Source organism: Narcine bancroftii, chromosome 8, assembly GCF_036971445.1.
Source record: "Narcine bancroftii isolate sNarBan1 chromosome 8, sNarBan1.hap1, whole genome shotgun sequence".
In the NCBI taxonomy this organism is placed as follows: Eukaryota; Metazoa; Chordata; class Chondrichthyes; order Torpediniformes; family Narcinidae; genus Narcine; species Narcine bancroftii.
This window is the reverse complement of record NC_091476.1, coordinates 28,488,566-28,504,330: the sequence shown is the minus strand read 5'-3', so window position 1 is coordinate 28,504,330 and position 15,765 is coordinate 28,488,566. Positions and strand designations below refer to the sequence as shown.

Genomic DNA, 15,765 nt, shown 5'->3' with positions numbered 1-15,765 from the left:
ATGCATGAGATATGTAAATGTAAAATGCCCAAATTATTTTTAACTATAAACAAAAATCTGAATTGTCAAAGAATGAATGACATATTTTAAATGAGAATTCCTTGCACAAAAAGTGTTAATGAGTTTGTCACGCACAAGTACAATGTGTATACACTGAAATTTATACTTGCTGCAGCCAAACAGATGCATACTTTTGTTTAAAAAGAAACAATTCTAATAGTATCCATTAAACTACCCCAGTATGGAAAGAGATAATATAAAAGATAGGGAATAAATATTCAACTACAGTTAGGGCAAGATTTTTTTTTTAAGTGTTTCAATATTGCAATTTGGGGTCCCAGAGTAGTTTATGATTAAGGCAGGATATCATAAAATTAAAGTGCAAGAAATATACAACACATTTATTCACTGTATTCCTTTCATCATTTAGTTTACTAGGGTACAACTCATTACCATGAATGAGCAAGCATGTGGAAGATGAAATTTTGAAAATGTGAGTTAGGAAATAGAGTATTTTTCCACTGGAGAGAGATTCAAAGATACTTCAATATTAACTTTGTTTTATGTATGTGCAGCAAGCAATTGAGAAGTTAAATGTCTTTGTTGTCTTTATTGTAAGTAGATTTGAGTGCAGGAGGTGAGATGTCTTCCTCAACTTACAAAAGTGCCTCATGGAACTGATTTTGTATCTAGTCTCTCTTCTAAAGAAAATATAAATTTGCAGAGAAAATTAATCAAACTGATTCCCAGAATAGTGTGTTTGTCACACAAAGAGCAATGGACTTAAAGCCCTCCAGCCTTAGTGGTATGAGAAGTGATCTCATTGAATACATGCATTCCAACCACCCCCACCCCCCACCCCCCCCCCCCCACACACACACACACACACACACACACACACACAGTTTCACTGGATGGAATGATGGTTCTTCCTGTCTTCAACAGGTGGTCACAGCCTTAAAATAATGCATTAGCCATTCAGGATGAAATGAAGAGACATTTTTCCATACAGAGAATGGGCATTCTTCAGAATTGTCAACTGGAGATGGTTGTGGAGGTGTAGTTGATGAACATATTCAAGGCATAGATTACCAGATTTTTAAAGAAGAAAATCAAGGAATATGGATTAAAAGGATTAAAAGAAGGAAGTAGCATCAAGTAGAGGCTCAGCCTGATCTGAGGTGGAATAGGTATGAGACGGGGCAAATAGCCTACTCCTGCGTCTGCTACTTATGCTATCATGTAATGCTCAAGACTCAGTTCTAAGTAGCTTTGGTGCATGTATAACGATGCATCTGCTTTTGAAAATGTCAACAGTACAGTGGGAGATGGTAGATGAAAAAAGGAAATATAGAAATGCATTTGTTAAAATAGATTAATAATACTGGACAATGAAGATTTTGCTTCCTGAATGCTTTTGGACATATCTAATGGATTTTGGGCACGAAATCACCTTAAAAAATTCTCATCATGTACCTTTTGTTAGTTATAACCTATTTTGTGATTTCATGTCATGTTTTAAGTCTACTGGTATATTACTCACAAAGCAAGAGCATGCACTCAGTTCAGGTGCAATGCAAATGTTGTCTTAGGCCTGGATATGCTTCTATGGATAGATGCAGACAGCCTATAAAAGCAGCTCAAATCTACAGATGCTGTGCAACACATTGATATAGATTGAACACATGGATGCATATTTTCTTCAGGCAATAGCATAGTGAGTGTACTTAACAATTGCATTTATTGTCTTTAGGAAGATTCAATACAGCAGAAGTATCTCATTAATGTCGCAACAGCTACAATACATTCTGTTACATTTGTAGTGTGTATGTGCTTAATGCTAAATTCAATAAAAGTTAATAAAGTGCAACTCTGATTATCCAAAATGGTCGGGACCGGGCTTATTTCGGATAAATGTTTGTTTCAAAGAATTGGTCAATTTTTAAAAAAAGCTCAGTAGCAACAGCAAATCACTTGTAACAGTGTTTAACACCAATAAACAAGAAGATAAGGCTTTTTAAGCATTAAAATAATGTTCAATTCTCACCAGAAAAATGCTGGTCACCACCGATCACTGACACTTCCCCACCGAGGCCCTGCTCTTGCCAGGAGCCCGAGGTCTGCTGCCGCCAGCGTCAGGAGCCCAACATCCACTGCTGTTGCCATCGGGAGCCTGACGTCCCTGGTCAGTTCGGCTCAAAAAATTTTCAGATAACGGAGGATTTTGGAGAATCCCATTTCGGATAATCAAAGTTGTACTGTATAATATTTCTCCAACTTCCTAATATAATCTAAAATTATACTTGCGTTCAGCTTGTAATTGTCTATCATAATCCACACTTTCTTTTCAGGAATCAAACCTTTTGAAAAAAAAAATTGTAGTTTAAGGTAATCAATGATGGCCAGACATTTTTGGATCTGTAGACCAGTACTGAATGGGACAGAGTCTTCCTCTTACCAGAAGGATGCCTTTCAGTGTAGGACTTGCACGGAAGAGAATGTGTGCTGTTAGAAGTATTGACCTACATTGGAATAATGAAAATTACCAAGATCCTGTGGCTAAGAGTTGTGAAGTTAGGAAAAAAAATTAAAGAACAGAATCTCAAAGATATTAATTTCTGGATTGCAACTGATGCTGTATGTAAATGAATACTGAAGTAATTATCTGAAGAAGTAGTAGAGAAGAGATTCAGGCTCTCAGCCGTGTGGGATTGATTCTAGACCAGAGACAAGGCTCGTCAAATTACCATATATACGTGTGCAATAGTTGATAGCATGTAAAAGTTAACCCCCTATTTTTGGCCCAAAAATCTGATATTTTCCATACATCCCGTGTAAAAGTCAATCCCCTATTTTTGGCCTTGGTCACCCGTCCCCCGGAGCTCTTAGTGCCCCGACCGCCGTCTCTCGCCTAGACCCCGGTTCCCCAGCCATCTGAGCTCTGATGCATTGACCACAGACCCTCACCTAGGCCCCAGCTACCCACCCATCCGAGTTCCCAAAGCCACGACTGCAGACTCTCACCTGGGCCCAGCAACCCGCTCACCTGTGTCCTCGACGCCCTAAACACGGACTTGCTACCCAGGGTGCTTTTGAATGGCTTCAAACTTGCTTCAACTCTTGCTCTCGCTGCTGCTGTGGAGAACTTGTTCTCCATCTGACAGACCCTTAACCTTGAGGTCCTGCTCTATAGCTTCCTCCTCACTCCCTATGTTCACCCTTCAGGACCTCATCACTATTTCTATCAATGCAATTGGTAACATCGTGTACCATGCCCTCCCTCCTCTTAAAAATTCTATGGACTCGATCAGAGACTTCTCTAAACATGCACTTGGGAGGTCACACATCATTCAAGAGTCTCGATCCCTTTCACAAAATCTCTCATCTATTCTCACCAATGAATGCTCTCCCCGTTTATTCTCTTCCCTTTTAAGCCACAGGGCCAGTCTCTGAGCCAAAGACCTACTGCTGTGGCTTTTATCTGCTAGGTTCCCCGCCACAACAGTATCCAAAACAGTATACTTGTTATTGAGGAGAACAGCCACAGGGGTACCTTGCACTGACAGCCTGTTCCGTTGCCCTCTCCTGATCGTCACCCAGCTCCCTCCTTCCTGCCTCTGAGGTGTTACTGCCTCCCTACAATTCTTTCTTTATATTATTTTATATATTTTCAAATCAACATGAAATCATAAAATTCATCAATTACATAAATAAACATAATTTTAACATTAGATGTTGATTTTGAGTAAGTTAAAAAAAACAGGAAAAAAAAACATGTCTTAATTCTCTCCCACTGCCCCCCCCCCCAAAAAAAGGAGAGAAATAGTCAATAGAATTGAAGAGAGAAATAAAAAGAGACAAAAAAAGGGTTTCATTGGATTCATCAATCTCCTGCCATGGGACAAATATCCTAACTTACCTGGAATCCCAGGTGTTTCCCGGATGCAGGGGGCTGAGGGCAGGGGTTCATTAAGATTTTACACCTACGTGTTGAAGATATGGACTCCAAAGTTTTAGAAAAACATCCTATTTTTTCCTAAGGTTATAAGTAATGTTCTCCAGGAGAATACAAACATATATTTCTGCTTTCCAATGGGACATATCTAGATGGGAATCAGATTTCCAGGTATCCACTATACACTTCCTGGCCACCGCCAATGCGATCTTTACAAATTATAATTGATGTTCGACAGCCTCATTTTAGTTCTTACATCTACTATATTTCCCAGTATAAACAATTCCAGGATCTGTATAAATCGTATCTTTGCGATTTGATTTTGAAGATTTCCCAAATCTTTCTGCCTCCCTACAGTTCTTGTCTATCACTCACTCTTCCTCCTAAATTATTCAGCTACCCGCTGATGTGGTAAATGTGGGCTCAATTTTAACATTTAAGAAACATTTGGACAGTACATGGATGGGAGAGGTGTGGAGGGCTGTGGACTGGGTGTGACTAGGCAGAAAAATGGTTTGGCACAAAATAGAAGGGCCAAAGGGACCTGTTTCTGTGCTGTAATGTTCTAAGTGCATCCAACTGTAGCTCTTCAAGACTATCCCGAATCAATCCCTGGCTATCCAAATAGTTGTATATTTGATTTCTTAGAATCTCTTCCAATAATTTATCTACTAAAGATGCCAGGCTCACCAGCCTATGATTTGGGAGCCTTTTTAAAACAAATGAACAACACGTGCTACCCTCCAATACTCTGGCACACCCGTGGTTAAGGGCATTTTAAATATTTCTGCCAGAGCCCCTGCAATTTCTACACTAGCCTCCATTAAGGTCCACGTGAATATCTTGTCAGGCACTGGGAATTTATCCACACTTACTTGCATTAAGACACCAAACACCTCCTCCTCTTTAATCTGTATAGGTTCCATAACCACACTGCTTGTTTTCCTTACTTCTCTTAAGGCTGTGCCAGTTTCCTGAGTAAATACTGAAGTAAAAAATGAATTTAAGATCTCCCCCATCTCTTTTGGCCCTGTACTATTTGCAGGTGAAGTCATCAGGGAAACTTGTGCTCTCAGATTTCCCACATTCTGCTCGGCTTCCATTCCCACTGTTTACACCAGTGGTTCCCAAATCTTTTCAGGCTGTGGCTCCCAGGCCACATCCTTAGTCCTCCCTCTCCCCCTCCCCCTCCCCCCCCCCCCCCCCCCACCCTGCATGCCCATGCACACACACACTGAATTTTAAAACAACTAATTAACACTATAAACAAGCATATGTATTTCTCAACATTGGACAATGCCCAATTCTGCCAAGGAATGGGTAAAATGTTAAGGTGCCAGAAATTTTTTTGAAACTGGACAGGGATTGAGGTGAGTTTGGGCAAACACAGGTGGAGACACTGGAGGATTCCGATGCTCTGCAGTCGATGGGTAGGCATGCAGTGGGTTTGGTGGGTCGTGGAGGGCAGGTTTGCTGGCGTTCCAGGCATTTAGCAGAGGTGTATAACACAAAATGAGTTGGGTGGCCAAGGTGTGAAGGTGGGGTGGTGGGTCACTCAATCTGCTTCCAGGGAATAAAGGGGCTCACTTGTTCCTCCAGTTCCTACTGCTTTCAGCTGCAGTGGTGGGACAAGCAAGCAAGAAGACAGAGAAAGGGACTCACCACAGCTAAGAACCCCAGATCTGAAGAAGTTGACAATCCCGGCGGAGGGGGTAGTGGAGCGGACAAAGAGACCAGAAGCAAGAGGAAGTGGCAGTGGAGCCACAAGGGAGCGGAGGGCATCCTGTCAGCAGACGCCAAGGAACTGGCCACCCTCAAGGCGCTGGCAGCCAAGGGCTATGATGTGGCATGCCTTGGATCTTTCCACCATCCCCGGTGGGCGAGGCACCCTTTGAGAATGACTGGTTTAGACGGTTCTTACCTTTGCCTTTTTCCAAGAGGACTGCTGTCACCTCTCCACAGCCTCCTCAGCCTCTTTTCACTGAAGCCTCCCAAGCCAATGCCTTTCAGTCCCATTGTTACACTGGTCACTCCAACAGAGGTCGCTCCACTTAAACACTCCTTCCTTTCTGTGGCTGCAGTTAATTTTCCAATAACAAACCAACAAGTGCCTACCTTCGCCGGTGCTTACGGCCCCACCTTCGCTCCAATTCTTGCTCTCGCTGCTGCTGTAGAGAAACATTTACCAACATTGTTGTCCATCTGCCAGACCTTGGCCCACTTATTTAACCTACCAATAACCCTCTGCTGATTCTCAGCATCTTTTGCATAATTTGCTTTCTACTAAATTTAGTACCATCAAGAAACTTAGATACATAACTTAGTACAAGCCTCCTATGGCCCTCCACTCACCACTGATTGCCAACCAAAGAAAACCCATTTGTCCAAACTCTCTGCCTTCTATTGGTTAAATCCTCTATCCATGAGGATACATTACCCCCATCTCTATGCATGCCTTCTGGAAATGTAAGTATATATCACCCATCTGTTTCCCTTTATCCACTGCACTTGTTAGTTGCTCAAAGACAGTAAATTTGTCAGGCAGGGGCCTGCCTTTCCTGTATGTATTTAATTTGTACCAATGGAACAATTTCCAGAAGTCACATTTTTCCTTGATGATAGGTGCAAGCATTTTTCCTACTGCAGATGTTAAGTTAACTAGCCTATAGTTATTTGCCATTTGCCTAGATCCCTTTTAAAACAGTGGTGTGACATTTACCGTCTTCCAATCTGCCAGGACCTGCCCTAAGTCCAAATAATTTTGTTCGGTTTCTACAAACACCTATAACTTCCATTTTGTTAAGGTTCCACAAACATTTATAACTTCCACCATTTCTTTCAGTATCCTGGTGTGCATTCCATCAGGGCTAGAGGCACCAAAAGAACTTTGAAGGATCAGATAACAGGGTTCATTTGGTCGTCTACTCGGAATGAACACATTGCAGGTGCTGTAAGGAAATAAAGAATATTTGACCATTTTACATGAGTTAGGTTTACCTGAACAAGGTGGGAATGTTGCAATTATTCCCAAATAGCATGTTGATCAAATTCATATTCACATTCTACACCCTTCGCTGCTCTGAGCTCCATCTAGAGTTCAATAAGAGAACATCTGCATCCTGGAGCATTGGAAGTAGCAAAGGAATGGTGGACGTCATCATGCATTACATAATGTCCAATCTGACAAAAACACTAAAGACAAGCAAAACCAAAAGGCACTGAGTGTGTCCTATTTGTTGAGGGAGCAAATAACAGATTTTTTGATACCATACCATTTACAACCATACTTTTTCTTTCTAATCTTTATTTCATTTCTTATATCATAAAACTAGGTGGGAAGTTGCAGGAATGCTGCCGTTTAGGAGATGCACTGGGTTGGTTTTGTTGTCTCACACCTCTAGAGACTTGGATTTTATTCTGGGTAACTGTGGAGTTGCATGTTCTCCCTAAGAATGAGATTTTCCCTGTTGCTTCAGTTTCCTCCCATTTCTCAAAGATAAATCTGCTAGTGGATTAATCAGTTGCAGTAAATTGCCTCTTGTGTAGGCACGTGACAGAAGATTTGGAAGGGATGATGGGGAATTGAAAAGGATTGGTGTAGGTGTCTAATTGAGGTACACCACAAGCATAGTGGGTTGAAAGGCCTGTTTCCATGTAATGTGACTATATTACATTACAGATTCCAGTCACCAATTACAAAGGAACTGCCAATTAGTCTGGAATATTAAATAGTGCTGTGATCATTAGTCAACAAAGAATTACTGAAGGGACTAGTCAGGTCAGACAGCATCCATGGATAGAAATGGTCAGTCAACGTTTCAGGCCTGCACCCTTTATCAAAACCAAGAAAGAGTAGATAAAATTACATATATAAAAGGGAAATAAGCTGGGGAGGGGCCCAGATATGATAGAACCTTGGGCAGAGGCTTGGGTGCTGGAGAAACAGTGGAGACAGCTTAAGGGAGAAGCCATTATGGTGGGGAAATAAGTTGGACAAAGAGAGAGAGAGAAAAAAAAATGCAGGAGTAGGTAAAGAAGAGATGGAAATAGTGGAAGCAGATGGAGGTAGGAATTAACCAAAATTAGAAAGATCAATGCTCATGTCATTAGGTTTAAGGCTCTTCAGTGGGAATATGATGTTGTTCCTTTTATATATGCAATTTCACCTCTTCCTAAACAGTTCAGACCCAAAACATTGACTAACCATTCTACCCACAAATGCTATCTGACCTATTGAATTCCTTCAGCAATTCTTTGCTTACTCAAGATTCTATCACCTCTAGTGTTCTTATCATTGCTTAACAACTATTGCCACAATGAAGCATACATCTACTTTATTTGCTCTAAACTTTTTAGCCTTATGTATTTTCTCTATGCTGGAGCAAGTATTCTAAATTATTTTTACACAACTTATTTCATAGGAATGCATTTTATTTTCACAAACTGTATTGTCACTTTACAGGACCCAAAGAGTAAAAAGATATTTACCATAACTACACACAACTTTATTTTGGGTTCAGAGATCAAATTATCATAAATCCTATTTCATAAGGTGTAACTTATGCAACTGACAGGAATCAACAGCAAGAGAATGCAACCATCATTGTAAAACTGCAATGTGATTGGGTAACCTCGGTAAGTAGAATTGACCAAAAGCTAACTTCCAGTGCAACGGATGTAGTTTTATTGATATACTCATCACATTAAGAACATTTAGAAACAGTAATCCCACAGAACAGTGACAAAAGATTTTTTTTGTTTTTACAGAGTGTACAACCTTTACAGCCACAGGAAACACACGTGTTTTTCTTAAATCTAAGAGGCATTGCTAGATCAACATTTTGAATTTTGAAAATAGAACATTTTGAATTCTCGAGCAACTGATTCTCATCTGGTGCAAAACAAAAAGTGACAACAATTGAAGAAACACAAAAATTATCACAACACAAGAAATAAAGTTAAAATTCACCAAGTGTGAGGAGTAAACCAGCTAAAATAAAAGCTATATCCATCCTATGCATTATGTGCATAACAATGTCCAAACAAGATCTGTATCCCTGAAATAGACCTCAACTAAACTGTATGGTTCCTAAAGAACTCCCATGTTATAATTGCACATGGATGCATAGAATTATCACACATGTCCCATGGTTAAAAAAGAGTCCAATTTTGGTGCAGTACAAAATTAATACAGACTGGCTGCATCATCCTTGCTTTGATATTAAAACAGCAAGTCTATCTCAATTGCAGACCTACAAGGAGTGAACTAAAATGAATCAATGAAGTCTGTTCACAAGCATTTTTGAACATGGTACTTGCTGGATTACTTATCACAAATTATTTATTGGAATTCATTTTTGATTTTAAAATAGTTAAAAACAGATGTGTGAAATATCTGTTCCAGTAATTAGATATTTAACAGAATTAACTGTAAAATGGAAAAAAATTGACGGGTTGAAACGTGAGTTTTATAGCAATGCTGTGGAATAACGATATTTTGCAACTGCATATGAAACAAAATTAAGACACCAGAAATTGTTAAAAAAGACAATGAACTCACTGAATGGCTTCACAATTATGGCAATCCCAGAACACCACTTGTCAGATTCAGAAAAGAAACAAAAACATTTGTACAACTGACTCTGCCTCCCAAATCTCATACCTTTTGACAACTTTTGATACAAACGATGGAAGGTAGGTTGAGAAACAACACTCAAGGCGAGACCAGGAGAAACAGTTCACGAGCCATGCCAATTAACTTAAGAGTTAATTAAGTTTGTGTAAAATATTTTGTGTCTCTACGTCACATTATAGCCTCTTTATGATGTCGCATTATATGCTGGTTCTTTTCTGAAGGCCTGCGAAAGCCTTTCTTACAGAATTCACAACGGTGAGGGTAGTCCTTTGTATGAATAGATATCACGTGGCGTTTGAAGCCTGAAGCATCGGTAGTGCTATACTCACAATATTCACACTGGTAAACTTTCTTTCCACTATGTGTCTTCATGTGCTTCTTTAGCTCACTTTGCTGTCGAAATTCTCTCTTGCATCTTTTGCATTTAAAAGGAAGGTCCTTAGTGTGAACTGAAAGAATATGGCGGCTAAGTATAAAAGGATCTGCAATTTTGAAATCACAGTGCCTGCACTGATGAAGCTTTTTACCCTTGTGAGTTGAAATATGTTTCTTCAGCTCTGATGGACGATGAAATCCCTTATCACACACCTCACATTTGTGTGGGAATTCCTTGGTGTGCACAGATATAATATGACGTTTAAGGTCACTAGAATTGGAGCTCCTGTGATCACAATGAGGGCACTGATGTGCCTGAAATAAAGTGGCATGCTTTTGCAGATCTTTGTCATCCAAAAATGTTTGAGGGCAGTGGTCGCACTTGTATGGCAGCTCATTGCTGTGCTTGGTTTTCACATGGGTTTTCAAATTGGATGCATCAGCAGACCTATACTCACAGTACCGGCAATGGTATGGTTTCTCCCCTGTATGAGTTCGCATGTGTTTCTTAAGTTCTGATGGATGACGGAATCCTTTCCCACACTCCACACAGATGTGTGGGAAATTCTTGCTATGCACTGCCAACAAATGGCGATTGAGAAGACCCTGTTCAGCTGTCTCATAATCACAAAATTTACATTTATGCATTTTAGTTTCTTTTTCCCTATTAACCACTTTGTGAGTGGCTAATGTCCCAGCCTGAATGAATTTTTTTCCATATTCATTGCACTCGTATGTTTTCTCTCCTTTGTTGATGAGCTTGTGACTCTCTAAATGATTATGAAAACTGGCTTTTTTATTCGTTGTATAGTCACAATCTGTACACTGATACTTCTTCTTTGCGCTTTGCTCTGGATGGTTCTTCATATGCCTTTTTAAGAAACCCCTCGATTTGAACTTCTTCCCACAGATGTGACATGGGTAGACAGTTATGGGTTGTCCATCAGGACCTATAATGACAGCTTTAAAAGAAAAAAAAAATTAAAAAAAGACCTAAGTAACTGCTAAAATTCCATGAATTTTGAATCTGAAAATTAAAAAGCCTAGTTTATAGATATTTTATTGACACAAGGCAATCCTTCATAATACTCCCTCACCAGAAAAACCATTATTGTCAAATGGAAATTAATTAATCTTTAAGATGGGCCCAAAGTAAAATACCAAAAAAATCTTGATAAATATTTGTCCCTGCTGGACAATCTTCATAGTTCAGGTGTTATTCCTTGCATCCTGCAGAAGAAGTGGAGTGAATGAATGCTTTTTGGATAATTCTCATGGTACCATGCAATACGGATACCAGAACTTGTGAAGAAAGATCTCATCTTACTTTTTCACTGTGGGAATATATTTTTACTCTTCATAATTCTTATGTAATATATACTATACAACACAAATATATCTCAGAAAGGAGATATAGTAAATAACAATTTAAAGTCAAAATTGCTTGTGAAAAATTCCACTTCACTTTATTTTTAATATCTTGAAGTCAGATTCTATACTTGATGGTCATAATGATCTGCAAATATACAATTAATACATGACAAATCTCTAATGTTTTATTTAATATCAATTTAAAATAGTTAGATATTGATCAATAATATACAATACTTGCTGAAGTATTTATTTTCTTTGCTACCATTTTGCACATTAGCCACGCTTACCTGTATGCCATTGTCTGCCTTCACCCCTTCTCTTCTTTCTGGCTTTTTGCTTTAGCACCCTGGTTGTACTCGTGCTGTCACTTATTTGTAGGAATTGACTTGAAGTACCATTCTTATTTTCTATCTTTCCTTCAAAGTTGTTACCTTGAATAAGATAGCACAATCTTTAAAGACTGCAGTTAAAATTTATAATAAGTTGAGGTTCATAATTTTGTAAAACTGAAGAATATTTATGCCAATTACGACATCTAAAAATTAGTTAAATGAAAAAGTCTGCAGACACCATGATAGAAGCTTAACACATAAAAGTGTTGGAGAAACAGCAAATCACACAGCATCCATGGGAAGCAAAGATATTCAACCAATGTTTCGGGTCTCAGCCCTATGTCAAGGTTTGAGCAAAAACAGGCAGGTGCCTGAATAAAAAAGTGAGGGAGGAAGGAAGAAGGGGCAGGAGGAAGAGCACAGGCCAACAAGCAAGAAGTTATGGGTGGGAGAGTAGAAGAGATGATGAGGGGTGGGGGGGCTGGGAAAGCTCTCTAAATGGAGAGGGGGGAAGAGGCAAAAAGCAGGAAGAAAGGAGACAAGGCAAGAGAGAAACAGGGCAGGGGCCTAATGGAAAGTGGAGGTCAATGTTAGTGCCACCTGGTTGGAGAGCGCCCAGATGCAATATTAGTTGTTGTTTCGCCAATTTACAGGTAGCCTTGGTTTGGCAGTGCATGAGGCCATGGATAGACATGCCAGTGTTAGAATAGGGTGTGGAATTGAAATCGTTGCCCACTGGGAGTCCCCATTATTGCAACAGAGCGAATGTGCTCACGCAACAATCTCTCAGTCTGTGTTCAGTCTCTCTGATGTAGATGAGAGACCAAAACGAGAGCACCAGATATATCAGATGACCTCTGCAGATTCACAAGTGAAAGGAATGTTTGGGATCCCGAATGGTGGCAAGGGAGGAGGTGTGGCACAAGTACAGCAATTCCTGCAGTCAAAGGTGTAGGTACCAAAGTGGTGATTAGTGGGAAGGGATGAGTGAGTCACAGAGGGAGTTGTCCCTGTGGAAAGTGGAGAGAGGAGGAGAGGGAAAGATATGTTTGGTAGGATCACGTTGCAGGAGCTGGAAATTGCATTAGATATTATATTGGATGTGGAGGCTGGTGGAATGGTAGGTGAGAACTAGGGGAATCCTGTCCTTGCTGCATCTCAGAGCAGAGGGGCCCAAGGCAGATGTGTAGGAAACAGTGGAGGTGTGGGTAAAAGTTGATAGAGGTAGAGGGAAGCCATGTTTATTGAAGAAGGACACCTTGGGATGATCTGGAATGGAAGACCTCACCTTGGGAGTCAATGCAACAGAGGTGGAGGAATTGAAAGAAAGGAATTCAATCCTTACAGGGGACAGGGTGTGAAGAGGTGTACCTGAGTTAACTGTAAAAGTTGGTGGGTTTGTAGAAAATGCCTGCAGAGAGCTTGTCTCCAGAAATGGAGACATGGAGATGGATCGAGAAAGGGAAGAGTGTTTCCAGAGATGGATCTTGAATTTGAGGTTGGGTGAAAATTAGCAGCGGAGTGGATAAAGTTGACAAGCTCATCATGAGAACATGAGGCAGCACCAATGAAGCCATCAATGTAGCGGAGGAAAATTGAGGAGCCTTGCTGTGTTGGCTTGCTCCATATTGCCAACAAAAGGTCAGGCACAGCTGGGACCCATGCCACACTCCTTTGACTTGGAGAAAGCATTATGAGACAAAGGAGAAGTTAGCCACCAGAGGAGGTTGGTGGTGAGAGACTGGTTGGGTCTGTTGTTGAGAAAGAAACAAAAGCTTTGAGACCCTTGTTATGGGGGATGGAGGTGTATGGAGATTTGATGTCTTTGCTGAATGTGAAACGGCTGAGTTCAGGGAAGTGGAAATTGTTGAAGTGATGGAGATCAGCTAAGATATGGCAGATGTAGATAAGGAAGGTCTGGATTGAGAGGGACAAAATGGAATTGACACAAGATAATAATCAGTTCAGTGGAGCTGAAGCACGTGGAAACAATAGATCTACCAGGACATTTGGCGTTTGTGTATTTTGGTGGGAGATAGAATCAGGCAGTAAAGAGCTGGAAAAACAATGAGGTTGGAGTTTGAGGGAGGGAGACGACAGGAAATAGTGAGGTCAGAGATGGTGTGAGAGACAATGACTTGTTTTTTTTGGTGGGATCCAATACAAGGGGTAAGAGGAGGTGTCTGAGAGCTATCACCTGGCCGTGGCAAGGTAGAGGCCAGTGTGCCAGATACAACAGCACCACCCATGTCTGCATGTTTGATAGTGTTGTGGGGGAAGGTCAGCGTTGGGGGTTGCAGGGATGGGGAGGTCAGTTGTGGGAGGTGGGGAGGTCAGTGTTGGGGAGGTCAGGGGCAGAGGGATGAAGGGGTCAGAAGGGGTGAAGATGGTCTGCTATACATTTTCGATCTTAAACGTTGCATACTTTTATCATCATTTATGTTTACACAACAGATTTTTCTTATGACATAATAAGCATTCTTATTCCACCCATCTTTTCATGCAGTGTAAAAAAAAAATTATTTGGTCCTAGTCTTTGTCATTAAATGCAACTCCTACCGTATGCAGCAGCCCATGCGACAGGTACAAAGGCTTTACTGATGCCAGAATCCTCAATTTGGGCCTCGTGAACTGTTGTTGCTTCTTCATCTCCAACAATGACCTCCATGTAAACTTCATCAGCAATATCAGTACAGTCTGAAAAAAAAATGTAAACTAGTTCCTTTTGCTGAAAGTAACTGCAGGTTTTCAGTTTTTGAAGATATTTTGAAAATTTAAATTTGAACAAATATTGCACACCATCCCTAAAATCCAGTACAATTAGCAAAAAGGAAGAAAATGCAACAGCTTAATTTGTTAATGTTGGTACAGTGAAATTATGCTTCTAATAGATTTTATAAATAGAGTCAAAATATGCAGGGAGAGCTCTGCACCTGAATAAGTGACATCATTTTATTCATTTAGAATACCTGGTTAAAGTATGTTTTTCCCAAACACAACTTAAGGACATGATTTCCTCATATGGCTTTTTCTATGTTTACATTATTTCACGTACAACTAATTAGGTTTAGCAATTTCTTAAAAACTTCCTCCAAAAAAGATGCAGATGATACTCTTCCTGAGGTCTATTCTTTCACTAATCTCTGTTTAGTCATTCACAAATTCAATATTCTGTAAACTCATCACAGCTGGCACCATGGCTTAATTAACCTTTTTCTGAAAATTAGCATAATGAACACCCATGCATGAATGAATAATGAATCTGAGATAAAATGTGTCGTTCGCAATTATAAAAAATATAATTTTACTGGAAAAATTTGGAGGTTTGTTGATATCAGCAAGGATTCAATTTTGGATGGTGATTCAACATGACAAATAACATTGAAAGTCAAAAAGTGGGGGACATCACATGATGCAGTGGAGAAAGGAGGTGGCCTCTCAAAGCTCCTGGGTAACTATAAAATAAAAGGAAAATAAAATAATTTAAACAGAAAGACTATACCTTTATGGTGAAGATGTTGAAGAAGAATCAACAATTGTCGGTGACTGAGCTCCCAACAGTTTTTCAACCGAAAAGGGCCTACTTACAGGAAGAGCCGGGGTTGTGGTTTGTTCTGCCTCCCGTGCAGCCTGGGAGGAATGGTGGAATGTCTTCGGCATTGAAGCCAAGAGACATTATGGAAGAAGAAGAGACTGAGTATGCGCACAGTAAAGGAGAACTGGAAGAAGCAAGAAAAAGGAACTCTCTCCCAAAATGGTGATTTAGAGACTGATCAAAGTACAGAAGAAAAGGAAGAATTGGTAAATGTTAAATCAGTGAACCAAGTTAAAAAAGTTAAAGTACAAACTAAAGAAAAATATACTAATGAAGATATAATTTAATAGTTTTATTGAAAGATCAGAATACTAACAAGAAACTGGATCATATTTTAAAAGTAGTGACCAGACTAGAAACAGAAATTGGGATTTTAAATGAAAGAGTAATGAAAGTGGAAGAAAAAAATGGATGAAACTACAGAAAGACTGATTAGAGTAGAAAAATAATTAAATGAATGGGCTACAGAAAAAGCAAAAATATTGGAAAAGACAGATTG

The 15,765-nt window shown here is 39.9% G+C and overlaps 2 protein-coding genes across 7 annotated transcripts in view; one reads left to right on the top strand and one right to left on the bottom strand.

The window, feature by feature from the left end:
- pof1b (POF1B actin binding protein) overlaps positions 1–8,877 on the top strand; it is an 82,155-nt gene extending 73,278 nt beyond the window's left edge. Inside the window, exon 16 of the mRNA XM_069893408.1 lies at positions 8,723–8,877. The gene's annotated coding sequence lies outside the window, so the exon portion shown is untranslated. The remainder of the gene's footprint in view (positions 1–8,722) is intronic.
- The window catches only part of znf711 (zinc finger protein 711), a 57,432-nt gene continuing 50,283 nt past the window's right edge, over positions 8,617–15,765 (bottom strand). For all 6 annotated transcript variants that reach the window (XM_069893399.1, XM_069893398.1, XM_069893400.1 and 3 more), the window contains 3 exons: positions 14,231–14,368; positions 11,627–11,770; positions 8,617–10,927 (listed from right to left, as the gene is read on the bottom strand). In XM_069893399.1, coding sequence (XP_069749500.1) covers positions 9,759–10,927; positions 11,627–11,770; positions 14,231–14,368 — 1,451 coding nt within the window. In that variant the 3' untranslated portion in view covers positions 8,617–9,758. The remainder of the gene's footprint in view (positions 10,928–11,626; positions 11,771–14,230; positions 14,369–15,765) is intronic.